Source organism: Corticium candelabrum, chromosome 16, assembly GCF_963422355.1.
Source record: "Corticium candelabrum chromosome 16, ooCorCand1.1, whole genome shotgun sequence".
NCBI lineage: Eukaryota > Metazoa > Porifera > Homoscleromorpha > Homosclerophorida > Plakinidae > Corticium > Corticium candelabrum.
Genome location: NC_085100.1, coordinates 5,576,700 through 5,592,153, shown reverse-complemented (window position 1 = coordinate 5,592,153; position 15,454 = coordinate 5,576,700). Strand labels below are relative to the sequence as shown.

The window sequence follows — 15,454 nt, the reverse complement described above, 5'->3', positions numbered from 1 at the left end:
TGGTAAGATCTGACGGCTGGTGTAATTACCATCTAGTGGCATAGCAGAGTGCTCCTGTGAGTATCAAGTGCACACACCATACACATTATTGGGAAGTGTTAGGAGCAATGTCTACCTCACTTGTTTCCCTAAGCTAATGATGAAAATGCCCATTCTTTGTAGTTTGGGTTCATTCTGAGGCACCCTGTAAGCTGTATGCAATTATGCAAAGTGACTGAACAAAATACAAAAACATTATAAATGCATTTTAGTACGAATGGCTCCACAAATCAGCAAAAGCGAACAAACAAGTGTGGATGATTCAATACTGTACCAAATTGAGGGTGCCATGACTAACTCACAATTGCAGAAAATTGCAGCACAGTGTGAGTTAGTCATGGCACCATCAATTTGGTACAGTACTGTACCATCCACACTTATTTGTTTGCTGTTTGCAGATTTGTGTAGCCATACCTACTAAAATACACTTATAGTGTTTTTGTATTATTATATATAGCTCCATGGCCATCAGATAATTAGCATAAGACATACAGTCACATGTAACTTATCCGACGTTCACTTATCCACACGTCGGTTATCCCACAGGTCAAGCTTGTCACGTGGGTGATCACGTGGCTGGTCAGCTGCGTACATGGACATTCACTTGCATGTCAGTTGTTTCTTGAAACAAGTTTGAGAGTGAGTTCAAGCGTTTCTTCTCGTTGTATTCTACATTCATCTACATCTACATTCATTCTACATCTACATTCAGTATACCTAATGTGGAAAAAATGCCGTGTAACATGAACAATAGTTGTGTAACATGAACAATAGTTGAGTTCGTAACAGCTTCAGTTATCAACAGGGTCCGGTCCCAAGGGGGTCGCATAAGTGACACTCGACTGTAATACAAAGGAATTCAATAACATCCTCACATGCATAAGATAGCAACAGCTAGTGCAGATTATACAACAGTACCATCAACAGTTCACCAACACTTCATGTTAAAGTGAACTAAAAGAACTATAACAGCCTGAAAAACATACGTTGAATAAGAGTTGGCATTGAAATTGTCTGTATTTGAGCTGTCTCCTCATAGTCAGGACAGGCATTACAAATTACACTATGTAAATGCAACTGTGTTGAAACCCTACCACAAACATGTAACAATTGTTACCTCTTAATAAGCCAGTGTACCACATCTGCTCATACAAACAAATTTTGTAATCTCTGCAATACTCCAAAGAAGACAGCTACAAGTAGCACTAAGATTGCTATCTTGAGGCTAACAAGTCGTACAGCTAGGAATTCTGAAAATGCTGCAATCATCAGATTGTTACTTAGTAACAATCAACAATCTTAGTAACAATCACAGTACAAGACTACTTACAAACGAGTTATGTTGAAGATACAGCCCACCAACATTCCTTGTTTTCTTTCCACGTTTCGTTACCATCTTCATATAATTCCTTTCATTATGCATTCAGATGAAAAATAGTACAGTGTAGTACTAATGTGATCACATCATCTGCTATACCTTTTTCCATATTGGTACTTGTGCCTTCAACATATCAATGCAATAATGAACAGCTTCAATGGCTTCTTGACGATGAATTGATGATATTGCAATAATGACACTTGCTTCACTCACAGAAACAACTCTGAAAAGAATATCACACAATGCATGAGGTCAAATAATAAAATAGCAGTATTGCAAAATGGTGATTTGCTGTTGAACAATTTAGTCAAAATTAACAAGAGAATTCTTTAAGTTAACCTCTAAGTTAACCATTGACAATGCTGATGATACAAACCAGTTTCAACAAAGCCAAAAAACCGTGGCAACAGAAAATTCATTCACGTGCCACTGTCGCAGACTTTCCAAAGGCAAACATAGCACCTTACAAGAACACGTTAACTGTACCAATGGCTGACTGTACCATATATATATCCTGATTCTTAAAATCTAACAACGTTAACTTCTACCCGCTACCGCACCCCAGTCAAATCTAACCCAGTCAAACACAATAATACCACCTCTTATCCTATTCTATTTCAGTCAAAAACAATACGGTCTATTGACCAATCACAATTACATACATCACATGTGTCTACGTCACAGCCACCTGAGTGACACAACTTTCACTTGTTTCAAATTATTAATCAAGGACATTGCCCCTCTCGCTACATATAAAATCAAAGTCAATAAACATCCTCTATATAGAGGATACATTCTGTTGTAGTAATGTAACAATCCAACCATACTACATTACTAATGCATTTTACTACAGTTGTTGATTGTCAAATTCAAAACTTTTACAGTATTTGTGTAATAAACATCATATATTATGTATTTACATACATACCCCAACCGATGAAGCACTGCTATCCTATGAACAGGCCACTTTACTCGAATGTCTTGACATACTTTCTTAATTTTCTTCACTGCCATAGGTGTATATGCTTCATACTGCAACTTGACAACTTTTTTCCCTTCAGAATGATGTTCACAATGCAAACATACAAACAAACACACAGAATCAATATAAATTTGCACTTAACCTTCAAAAAGGTCTCTTGTGGTCCCTAAACACAAAATACACCTGAGAGCGATAACTAACTGTTGACTGCAACATTCGGTTATACCAACAAATACAGACACTGCACCAGTAGATGAGCAAACTACAAATGATGTGGCATCATTAATGCTCAGTTGTTCATCTGTCAATAGCACCCATGTGTCTTCTTCTCTTTTGTCTAGTGCCATTGCGCAGTGTCTACCCACCACTTATTGGAGGAATTACAGCAACTATATCCCGGTCTTCAAGTGTTAGTAGAGATGAATCATCAACGTACTCTTCATTCAAAGAAAATATGCAAGTCTTACTAATTGCCTGCAAACTGCCAAACAAAGAAACCAATAACTTGGACAATCATTACAAAGCTCAAAGTATCTGCTGCACAACTGTAGAATGTTCTAGACAGCATTACAACAGTGTAGCCTCAGCCTCACTGACCCAAGGAACGACAACCTCCACGGGTCTAGGATGGTACTGCCTCTTTTCACTATATTGCAGTGGGTCCTAGGACCAGCCAGTGTTCACCTACCTTCGTAAACGCATACCTTTTCAATTATGGCTATAATACAATGAAGACATGCCACGCTAGAATGTCGTGTTGCATCTCAATGCACGAAGTACTTTTGTGTTCACTGTAGCTATGGTTTTATCATTTGTGTGTTAGTAGATAACGTCTACTGGCCACTATGAAACACTTTTACTAATGGAGTCGACGTCGTGGATGTGATCGGCATGTGTATATTGTCTAGTAGACGTGATCATGAAGTCATAGAGCATGCAGCTGGCTGGTGTAGATGTTAAAGCATTGGTTCGTAAATTAATTAAAACAAACAGTTCTGCGACTAGGTGTCGTTATCGTCATAGACATGCGCAAAATACAAACCACAACCTATAGGAGCATGATGTTGTGTGAAGAGCGCACTACAAGTTATCGTTTGTGTACAGTATTCCCCGATATACAGCAGATCACAACCACGCCATGAGATGTCTTCGTTGATTACACCGTAATTGGGAAGGTATGCATTTATGAAACTGAACACTAATGCTGGTTCTAGGACAAACCGCAACATATTGAGAAGAGGGGTTACCATCAGACCTGTGGATGCCGCTACACAGGTCTGGGAGGCCATGACTAACAACAAAGGCAGCTTGCTAAGTACAGTATCATAAGAGTACCACAACCCACGCAAACATCAGCAATACCAAAGATCAAAGTGAAACTTGAAGTTACAGTGCTCAAAATAATTTTTCCCACTTGCTGGGACATATTCATTTCTACAACCTCGACATATGGTGGAGGTCAGAATCAGAAAATTCTTTGGAGCGATGAATGCGGTTCTGGGACAAATTGGTGGTGTGTGTAGATCTGACAAAGTATGGTCAAAAATTATGGACATGAAACTTTCTCCGGTACTGGCATTTGGCTCTCATTTTTGGGATTATGACAAATCTGATGTATCATACATGGTTAAGCTAATTGAAAATATAATTAGAGATGATTACAAACCACCTAAACTCCCATGAAAGTCAATGCAAGTTGTGGGTTAATTAAGTGGACATTGAACTGATTGTAATTGTTGCATCATAGACGATATTTGGGGGCAGAGCTTCTAGAGCATGTGCAATCTCGAGGGTAACACGCACCTTTCGCTGATCTCGCTGTACAAAAAGTCCACATTTCCGGGTCTGCTTCGGAACCGTAGATCATCTTGCCGTTGACTAGGCTTTGCAAGTAAGTTCACTACTTACTATTTCGTGCATCTTGTGAGAAACTTTGCCTGCATAGAGATGCGTGGAAAGCCATTTCTTGAGTACGCTTCTCGAGGGTAAGAGACTGCTGTTCAAGCTGAAGTCGCCTGATTCACACTCTGAACAGACATACGTGGAATGGAAAGACAGACTACTCATTGCCTAGCGATGGAATAGTTTTGGTGAGTGAAATCATGCCACCTGGGAACACATTTGGGGTAACCAGACATGTAGGGCGTTCTGCATTGTTTCTGCCATGGGCAGTCTAGCTTGCTTCTGTGTATATGTGATTGGCCAAGTCAAAGTTGTTACTGTGATAACTTGCACTCGATAGATTCAGTACACGTACTGTATAGCTACAGTCTGTTTACAATTAGCCCTGCAGTCTACAAGTCCCAGCAACAGTTATGTCTAAAGTAACACAACACATACGCACTATTCCATAGCTGCAATGCCTAAATCAGAAAGCAGAGGCTGTTCTACCTCATCTGCAGTTGATCAAGACATGTGTATAGTAGTGATCTCAAAAGTGAAGATGGTAAAATTTATTGTCGAAAATGTCACTGAGACAGAAGCTGATGGTTTACATCGGATAATTGAACAGCAAGCAAACGAAATAGTGGAACTTCAAAACAAGATTAGAGTTCTAGCTCGAGAAAGACGTTGCATCTGCAAAGTCTGAGTTGCAAGGAAGGCATTCTTGCTCAACACACTGCCAAATGATAAAATCAAGTTTTACACATGTTTTGTGTCGAGAAATGTGCTTGATTGGTGTGGAGTTGGATTGAACCAGCAGCCAAGACTATTACTCTACTCTGTCTGTATAGCGAACAAAAAATCAGGCCACGGTACATCAAGTGATGTAAGCTCATGAGCTCATGCACTGACTTCCATGAAGGGTTGGATAGGCTAGATGAATTTTTTCTGATTCTAGTTTGACAAGATACACAGCTCCACAGTTCAAGAACGCTAGATGGGAGAAACAAGTAGTCGCATTCAGCTACACGGTGCATCATGTTCAGTTACCCCGAATGGGTTCCCCTACCGCAAACTCTTCACCTGACCAAACTTCCATCGCTAAGCAATAAGTAGTCTGTCTTTCCACGTTATGTATATCTGTTCAAAGACTGCATCAGGCGACTTCAGATTGAACAGCAGTCTGTTACCCTTCAGAAGCCGTACTCAAGAAATGGCTTCCTACACGTCTCTATGCAGGCAGAGTCTCTCACAAGACACATGAAATGGTAAGTATTGAACTTACTTACAAAGCCTAGTCAACGGCAAGATGATCTACGGTTCAGAAGCAGACCCGGAAACGTGGACTTTGTGTACACTGTGATCCGGCGAAAGGTTCATGTTACCCTCGACATTGTCCATGTTCTATAAGTTCCGCCCCCAAATATCGTCTATTGCGTTATCCATGGGTTATCTACTAGGTTTGTGAAATGTGTTTGAAAAATCCAAAGAGTTTTTGTACGGGTTTCCAATGGGTTTGTAGGTTACACTGTACTTACCAAACTCACACGTGTTTGTCTGACACAAGCAAAACACACCATACGTGGGTTTAGTGGCAAATACTTAGACTTTCTATTGGCTGAAATTGTACCATTTACCACACGTTTCCTCAACGCTGTGTTCATTAATCATTAACTAGCTATTTTAGTGTTTCTTTGCGATTTCCCATTCTACGTGAATCTTGTAAAGACTTTGTTTCTCCCAGTGCAATTTGCTGATCAATGCCTGCTGCAACTCTTCCACAAGTAAATTTATTGATAATTAATTAACGTCACACGGGTCTAAACCGTATCACTACTGACCTAGGAAAGGCAGAGACAAGACAGTCACGTAGATCAGCTCCAGATAGCGTGCTTCGTACGTCCAGATCGTAGCTGTTTGATCCTACCAGTTCTCTGGCTTTAGCAAAGAACAGGATAGTAATCTGTCAAAACAGTAATTAACTGAGCTACTGTGTTTGCAATAGGGGCTCACCTTTACAACCATACACAACGTACAGTACTGCGATGCTATCACGTGACAATATGCTCGGAAACAGCCAGCGCGTTATTTTTCAAAACAAGACCCGGATTATCTGCATCTCGTGGTGTTTACAATGTCCGGTGTTTGGGTACTTGATATGTCAACTGCTAATCTGTGTAGTGTGACCACCAGAGCTTTTTCTTCTCCATTGTCGCAACGTGTAGTGAAAAGAAGGTTTGGAGCATAAATTCAACAATAGGTAGGATGCAACAGAGGACGAGTTTTCGTAGGAGAGAGACGGAAGTGGACGCGCTTTGATGCTGTCACCGCCATGGCGCCTCACTTCGTGAATTTTGTCCCAGGAAACGAGATGACCAGCTACTTTGTTTCGATCAGCATATGATACAGTGTATCCTAGTCGATTGCTAACAGCAGTTTGCGTTGGTCTTGTGATTTCTTTTGCACAGGAGAGGAAGATGACACGGGCGGAAATGGCTGATCTTGAAATGCACGGTGTGCAGTAAGTACATTCACTACGAAGTACGGGCGCTTTTGTATGAATCTTCAGGCCTTCAGGTGTACGTTGATTGTTTTGGAGGCGATTTATGGTCGTTTAGGGTACAGGCAAGACGACGTTTGTCTACATGGTTTGCGCGTTGCTGGTGGGGGGGGACTTTTGAACCTCCTGTGCATTTAGCTCCACCGCTAGAAGGGAATTTGTTTTCCTCATGCTATTGCATTGATGTTTCTCTTTTCACTTTGCAAGAGCAGCACCGAACCCTTGCTTGTAAGGGTGTCTATCGTTTGCATGAAATACATGTTTCCTCAACTCGTGTCAGCCCTTGTGACACAGCAGGCGGGGCTGATGGTAGTAGGCGGGACTTAGGCTTTTGAACTTTGCCATGGTGCATACCCATACTCATTTTTCCGTGTATTTTAGTCAGTAAACGTTGTACAAGCACTCTGGCAAGTTGTACAACGTTGTACAAGCACGTTTACTCTATTGTACCTGTAGCTGAACGTTGTTACCAAAGTTACGTCGGGAAGAGAACGTCGAACACCTAAGGGGTTCTTGTCGTGAAATCTTGCCATGGCAATGCAAGTAACCCAACGTGAGCATTCACATTCGATAACAGCTATAAAGTCATGGCAAGATTTCCCGGCGAGGACCCCTTTAGGTGTTCGACGTTTTCTTTTCGACGTAAGAACGTTCAGCTACAGCTACAATAGAGTAAATCTGCTTGTACAACTTGTCAGAGTGCTTGCACAACGTTTACTGACTGAAATACACAGAACAATGAGTATGGGTATGCATCTGGCAAAGCTCAAAAGCCTAAGTCCCGCCTGCTGTATCACAAGGGCTGACCCGAGTCGACGAAACTCGTATTTCAGCAACCGATAGACACCCTCACAAGCAACGGCTTGGTGCTGGTCTTGCAAAGTGAAAAGAAAAACATCAATGCAATAGGATGAAGGAAACAAATTGCCTTCTAGCGGTGGCGCAAACCATCTAGACAAAAATTGTCTTGCCTGTACCCTAAAAGTCAATAAATCGCCTCCAAAACAATCAACGCACACGTGAAGGCCTGAATTTATACAAAAGCGCACTTCGTAGAGTCATATATCAATTATTGGACACTCCCCAATATCGGACACCAGAAAGATTTCTGGTACGGAAACCAGACGAAGATTTCTTGTATATAGCTATGGCATGAATGTAGAGAGTAGTCACACGGTAACACGACGTGCTAGATTCAGCTTGATCACTTGGCGTATTGCTGTTTACGGGGTAACTCCATGAGTAATTTGATACACGCCCGTATATTGCTACGTATGAGTGTTGTAGTCGCTTGATCTTACTACCGTATGGAGCAGTAGTCTTCTGTCAATCAGCATGTGGACGACCTTCTCTGAAATATTAATCGTTCTTGAGATAATTCGGGACTTTCGTCGGCACTGTTAGTCTTGTGGGTGGGGCAACTTCGTGAACAGAGTTTTATTCTGGCAACTACGACTTACGAATGGTTGTAACTATTGGTTGTTTGGGTACGTTTCTCTACTGCAGCTATTGCGGTAGCGACAAATAAGGCATACCTATTAGATCTTTCGCTGTAACCATACCAAGTTGCTGTGCGGTGTAGGAGGCGTTTCTGTTGCTATCTCTTCGCCGTCGCGGATGTCCATTCAAGTAGCAATCGACTTGCTATGGGTCTCATAATCATACGTCAAGTAGTTTAATAATGGTAGAAGAGGTTCAAATTCTAAACTGGAGGTGAGACGTCTCACGCTCGAACTGGGTTAGATATTCAGGGAGTTGCCCCGAACCCTATATCGGATGGTCCATCAAATATCGGACAGCCGCCGGTTTTTGCCTTCGACGGTACCACAGTTCACTGTCTGCATCTTGAAATAATAGGTACATGTCCCTTCTACTCGCAGTGATAACAACAGATCGGCCGATTTGCACGTTGCTCTTCAGGAAGCTCAAGAAGAGGAGCGGGTCTTGTTTTTCAATATCGAACACCCGATTTGCTTGATGCGAGTGCAATATAGGCGAGAACCGTCTAGAATTGTGTTAGTGTTGACTGCAGACGTCTACTAAATGCCCACCAAGCACGGAAAGTCTTTGACTCGTCTATCAAACAAAAGAAGTATTTGGAGAGAAAAGTAGATCTTGAAATGACTCCTATGATGCGCGGAATAGACAACTACGATCGCAAAAAGCAGTGTTCTAGATGTCAAAACGACGTGTGTACATGTATGACGCGACGGTCGAGTCTGGCTGGCTATGCGAAGCTATGTACTGCCGCCGTCTCTAGATTCATTTGTTCGCGAACGATGGCAATGTTCAGGACGTGCTAGATGAAGGAGGGCTCTAAATGTTCTCAGTTTAGCACTTGTAGATTCATTCATTTGTTTGTGGACGGCCATATCTAGCTAATTCTTTCGATAAAGAGACGAGTCAAAGGCTTTTCATGCTCGTCGGGCAGCCGTACACGTAACCGTGTTACTTATTCAATCCCCCAAACTACGGCCAAAGCCTTCTTATCTATCTGGGAATAGTTTTGCTCGGCTGCTCACAATGAGCGAGAAGAGTAGGCAATGGGATGTTCATCGAAGTTGACTAACCGATGGCATACCACTTGGATATGTATATAGATAGGTTCGTTTCATCGCATTCATAGCTTGGTCTATGGCGGCATGAGTGCCCAACTCGTATACTTCCGGCCACTTTGAGAAAGCGTGGATCATCAGCAAGTACTGTCTTCCAGATAGTCCGCAAAGTCAGCTGAAAGATATTTAGAAAGACTTGAATGAATTAAAGAGTCGTATAATATCAAAACCTAGTAAATAGAGATAATCCCAGCAAACAATTTCAATCACAGCGGCGACGACCAGTTATAGAATGACATCTGATACCCACCAAGCTGTATGTCACGATTCACGTTCTATTAAGAGTTGTGTTACGGATATGGTCAGGGGGAGGAGCTATTCCGGCGTTTGTCGATGACTGAGTCAATACGTAATGACTGAATTGGGATTTACCGGTAGTGTATAAATGTAGTCATCAGACAGCGTTGGGTCAGTCTTGTGAGATGTGTAGAGGCGGATAGGTGCGCTGAAGTTTTAAGCTGTTTTTTTAACGTAGTGACGAGTATATTGTGTTTTCACTGTCTCTCTCGAGTGTCAGGCCGCCGCGCGATTCACTAAGGTGCAATCGGAAACTGTCTCGCTGCGCATTAATTTTCGATTCGCGCGCAACATCTGGGGGCTCTGGCGGGAATGTTAGCTGAAGTGCAGAAGCAAGACGGTTGATTGTAAGTGAGACGTGATGGAGCGACTGGTTGAATTAGGAGAGAAGATGAACTTGGAAGGTGAGAAGTGGCATGAGTTTGTCCGTGAACAGCAAGGCATTGAATGAGAAGAGAGGGAGAGGGAGATGAGGAGATTGCAGTTAGAGACAGAAGAAAGAAGAGCCAAGGAGGAGCTGGAGTTCCGAAAATTGGAGCTGGAGAGGAAGAGCGGTGCGAAAGAAACAATAGCAGATGTCGAAGTGAAACCAGAGGTCGTCGCGAAAGCAAAGCTGCCAAAGCTGCCGCCATTCCAAGACGGTAAAGACGATTTGGATAGTTGTCTGCAGCGGTTCGAGCGATTCGCCAGGACCAGCGGCTGGGTAGAAAGACCAATGGGCGCCAGCGCTCGGCACATTATTCGCGAATGTCGGATGCTGCGGCGACTGGCTATAGACAGCTTCGAGAAGCCTTATTCAGACGCTATGACTTGACAGAAGACGGGTTCCAATTTCGATTTAGACTCAGCCGTCCTGAGCCTGGAGAAAGTCCAGAGCAGTTCTTTCATCGATTTCGCAGTTACCTGGGTAAGTGGATGACCATGTCCCAGACGACGAATATGGCCGAGTCCGTTAAGGATTTGTTTGCAAAAGAGCTATTCTTGAATTCGTGTCCCAAGAATCTTGCCGCGCATTTGAGAGACAAAGAGTTAGCTAACCTTGACGACATGTCACCTCGCGCAGTAAGATTCCTGATAGCGCACAACAGACGATTCCACGTCACTCAGTATGATTCGAACGAACGGCAGTCTTTTCCCGTTGAAGACACGTCTCCTGACACACCCAAGAATGAGCTTCCATCAGGTAGCAATGTTCGTTGCCTGGTATGCAAGCGTTTAGGCCATCGCGCTGCCGACTGCAAGTCTTCGGGGTAAAAGAAGATGCTTTCGGTGCAAGAAGCTTGGTCATGAAGCACGCGAATGTTGGGGCGGTCCGCGCCAATGGGTATGGTAGAGGTGATGTGTCAAGGTTCTGTCGCTCGTGTGAGATGTCAGAAGACAGTGTCAAAGGGGACAATCGCTAGAGCACCCCTGGGCAGGGATGCCATTGATTGATCAGCCATTCAAGAGGGTAGCTGTTGACATTGTCGGCCCACCTAGCGATCGAGGTCACCGGTATCTGTTCACTCTTGTAGATTATGCCACACGGTATCCGGAGGCGCTTCCTCGGAAGTCTATCAGCACGGAGGCCGTAGCGGAAGCGCTTGTTGACATATGCAGTCGGCTGGGAGTACCTGAAGAAGTTCTAAGTGATCTGAGGACACAGTTTACGTCGAACTGCATGAAAGAAGTAGCACACTTACTGAGCATAAACCAATTGACTACCTCACCATATCATCCTGCTTGTAATGGCTTGGTACAGAAGCTCAACGGGACACTCAACAAAATGCTGAAACGATTGTGCGCCGAACAACCAAGACAATGGGACAGATTTGTGAACCCGTTGTTGTTTGCCTACAGGGACGTGCCGCAAGAGTCAACGGGGTTCGCGCCTTTCGAGCTTCTGTTTGGCTGGACAGTGCGCGGGCCGATGCAGAATCTCCGGCAATTGTGGACAAAGGACAACACACTAGAGGAAATAAAGACCAGCTACCAGTATGTATTTGAGTTGAGGGAGAAAATTGAAGAAACACTGAAGATCACAAGAGAGGAATTGGGAAAGGCCCAGCGGAATTACAAGGTATACTATGATCGCAGCACCAAGAGGCGAACGTTCTCTGCAGAAGACAGAGTACTAATATTGCTGCCAACAGAGACTAACAAGCTACTGATGAGGGGGAGGGGGAGGGGAGAGGGCGAGGGAAGAGGGCGAGGGAGAGGGAGAGGGAGAGAAACGCTCGTAACTCTGAAGCAACGGTGTAATCACAGATTCGTTTAGAAGTTGTATAAACGCTAGGAAAATCTGCCTCAAAAGAAATACCCGCAAAGGAAAGAAGTGATGTGGAAGACTCGTGCCTTTTTCACTTTAAGAATGTTGTTTCCAGTTTGTTTCGACCGTTTTAAGTTTTCAATATTGTGATGACGTTGGTTCTTAGTTGGCATTGCTATCAAAATTTTTGAACAAAGGCTTTTTCTTTTCAGTGCTTTCTACTTAGTTTTCTGTTCTACGTTCCAACAACTGTTTTAGTTTTGACTGTAATCTCAGAGTTTTTCCCTTTTAGCACTTCATTAACTATATTTTCTGCTAAGTTTTAGTGATGTTGCTGTTTATGAAGCAACTAACTGCTTTCACCTTATTTCTAGAAATTCTACACGATTATCCTAACGCTTCTTGGTATATTGCACCGGATTCTACTTTGTATCGATTGTTATCACTATAGAGTATTGTGTGTACACTAATTAGTTACAAGCGGAGTTATGATGACAGCTTTAAGGATACTGGTAGGGACATTTCATTGTAAGAGTCAATGTCTTCGTCTGCGATAGTTCTGTGTCTATTCCAATATCGACATTCTTCAGTGGTGTAGATTCACAACTTGCATATACTAAGTACAAACACAGCACAATTGACGAGTAGGATGGCCAAAAGATGACATGATAAGCAGGGACCGGAGAAGTTAACGCAATAGTTGATAACATAGAAGACTTACGGGAACGTTGTTCCCTGTACTGCGCTGCGAATGAGTTGGAGGATGCAGACAATCAGAAAGAAGTCTTCTTGACTTGCGTCATGTCGGTACTGCTAACATACACTCTCCTGTAGAAATTGGTGAGACTAGAGAAACCCCAAGACAAATGACTTAATGAGTTGTATGCTCTGTTGAAGAGTCATTTTAGGCCAAGTATCGTTGTTTTCTCGCGAAGAGAACCGTTTTTTATCAGCGACACATCATAATATATGTATACGACCTACAAAGGCCAGTGAGTTTGAGTTGTGATGCATCACCTAATGCCAGATGGCAAGGAGAGACGTATACCCTTTGCATCCAGAACACTATCAACGTTGAGAAGTACGCCTACCTTGTAAAAATGCATTAACATTAATGTACGGAGTGAAGCAATTTCACACGTGACAGGTATCTGGTGGGCAGAGAATTTGCGTTGGTTACAGAATGTCGACCACTTTTGAAAGTCTTGAGATAGAATAAAGACGTCCTAGCTTTGAAAGAATCCCGGCTACAGCGATGGGAACTGCTTCTCAGTGCATGCAACTACAAGCTGAAGTTCAAGTCAGGATTAGACAACAAGGAAGCAGATTTGTTGTCTAGATTGCCAATACCTAGGCAAGCGATTAACCCAAATCAGGATATTTGCCACGTAGACTACTGTGATCAGTTTTCAGAGACGGCTACGGAAATTGCCAGAGAAACACACAAAGATCTGATACGGAGAAAGGCCTGTGAATATTGTACCCAACGTTGCTAGAGATCTTCAAGGAGATCTGTGTTTAGAGTCTTACGCTAGACGATCCAATCGATAATGGATGCTACTCTGAAGGAGTAGAGTTATTTTATACCAAAGGCATTACGAGCGGCTGGTGATGGGAGAAGAAATTCAAGATGAACATCTTGGAGTCGTCAGGATGAAGGCCTTAGCCAGGGCTTCATCTGATGGCCCAATATTGATACAGATTTGAAGATTTGGCCAGGATATGTGAGAGATGTCAGAGTTAGTTGGGAAGACCATTACGATTATGATCAATATGAAGATTCTTCATTTCAGGCAAGTAACGACGAACCAGGATTAACTATTAAAGTGTCTGGAACCCGAGACAAGACGGTAGTAGAGGGAAGAGGCTAGGTGGTGCACCATAGTTTAGAAACTAGGTCCCACGAACTACTTGGTTAATGTATTAGGAAATTAAGTACTGATATGTACACGTGAACCAACTAAGATCCAGAGGTGAGAGGAGTATGCGACAAGTGGCAGAGACTGAAGAAACACCAATTTCAGTGACGCTGGATCAAAACACACAGCGAGATAGGCAGCAGTTGAAGAGAAGATAACAGCTGAACCAGGTGAATCAAGCCAAGAGACAACCAACGACAACAACAGCAGAGTTATCACCAGGAGCAGAAATACCAACAAGACGAAGAAGGACTGTGGCGTATTGTAAGTACTAATGAGTTAGAGACCGAGTTATGATAACAGCTATAAGTATAGCGGCAGGGCAATTGCCTTGTTACAGTCTGTGTGAGGCGTTCTGCGATAGTTTTGTGTGTTTATAGCAATAGATCGTCCGTCGTCATTGGTGTAGAATTAGTGCGTGCGTATAAGTACAAATAATGTACAGCACAATCACTTTGCTAGACTTTGATCACATTAATATTAGTTCGCCATGTTAATTAACGAAATGGTTGTTCACGTTTTCACAATGCTTCTCCTCCTTATAGTTTGCACTGTTGCTACGTTGTTCCTAGTTAGTTCGCAACTGCTTTAAGAATATTGCTAGTTCTTATGCGCTTATATCACGTTCCAGCAACTGTTTTCAACTTGGTTCTAGTAAGTTAATTTGCACTATACAATTCTTCTAGTCCGTTCGCACTGTAGACGCGTTGTTTCTAGTTTGTTCGGACTGTTACTTATACTGTGATCACGTTGTTTCCGGTTAGTTATAAATGTTAGCATTGCTATCGAAATGGTTGTTCTTAGTTTTCCCCATTTTAGCAATGCTTTAACTTAGTTCGCGCTATTACTACGTTGTTTTCTAGTTACAATATTGCTATAGTTACAATATTGCTATAGTTTAATTATTATACATTACATATTATATTATAATATAATATAAATATATTATAATATATTACATATTATATAATAATTAATATTACATATTACAGTTTAATTATTATGAATAAACTATATTATTATATATATATATATATATATATATATATATATATTAATTACAATATTGCTATAGTTGGTTTGCGCTAATGCGCTAATATCACCTATGATCTGTTTGCATGTAATTCCCTAACCACTTTGCGCTGTTATCACCTACGTTTCTAGAAACTTTTTTCTGGTGTCATTATTGCAATGTTTACGTTATTAATTTACACTTTGTCTCTAGTTTGCTTAGACAGTTGTGACGTTAACTCTTGTTACTGTTCAATGTTATAAATTTGTAGTTATCAATTGGCACTGCTACTACACTGTTTGTATTTAATTTGCACTGCTATCAAGCTGTTACTGTTATCATGTTTCTTGTTAGTTTTCATCATTGTTCCCGTTTCGCAATGCACTGTTCAAAATTCTTAGTTTATTTTTAAAGTCTGTTCAATCATTGGAGAGGACGTGGGAACTGCGGTTAAGGAATTGAGGAGCAGAGATCGGCGCTGTTAATTCCGGCTAGTGAAATAAACGGTTCCAGCTTTCAA

At 42.1% G+C, this 15,454-nt stretch overlaps 1 protein-coding gene across 5 annotated transcripts; it reads right to left on the bottom strand.

Annotated features, from left to right (window-relative positions):
- Nucleotides 1-943: 943 nt before the first annotated feature.
- Nucleotides 944-6,360, bottom strand: LOC134191938 (molybdopterin synthase catalytic subunit-like). 5 transcript variants are annotated; one of them, XR_009971871.1, is made up of 9 exons: nucleotides 6,297-6,360; nucleotides 6,125-6,246; nucleotides 2,626-2,880; nucleotides 2,542-2,565; nucleotides 2,346-2,472; nucleotides 1,517-1,640; nucleotides 1,370-1,448; nucleotides 1,192-1,298; nucleotides 944-1,129 (listed from the first exon to the last, which is right to left on the bottom strand). XR_009971871.1 is itself a non-coding variant. In XM_062660586.1 (7 exons), the coding sequence occupies exons 3-7, from the start codon at nucleotides 2,744-2,746 to the stop codon at nucleotides 1,377-1,379; spliced, it is 468 nt and encodes a 155-aa protein (XP_062516570.1). In that variant the 5' UTR covers nucleotides 2,747-2,880; nucleotides 6,125-6,246; nucleotides 6,297-6,360; the 3' UTR covers nucleotides 1,139-1,376. The 5 variants fall into 5 exon arrangements, 1 of the variants encoding a protein (XP_062516570.1); XR_009971870.1 differs by having other exon boundaries at nucleotides 946-1,102; nucleotides 1,157-1,298; XR_009971869.1 differs by having other exon boundaries at nucleotides 948-1,129; nucleotides 1,192-1,448.
- Between the last annotated feature and the right edge of the window lie 9,094 nt (nucleotides 6,361-15,454).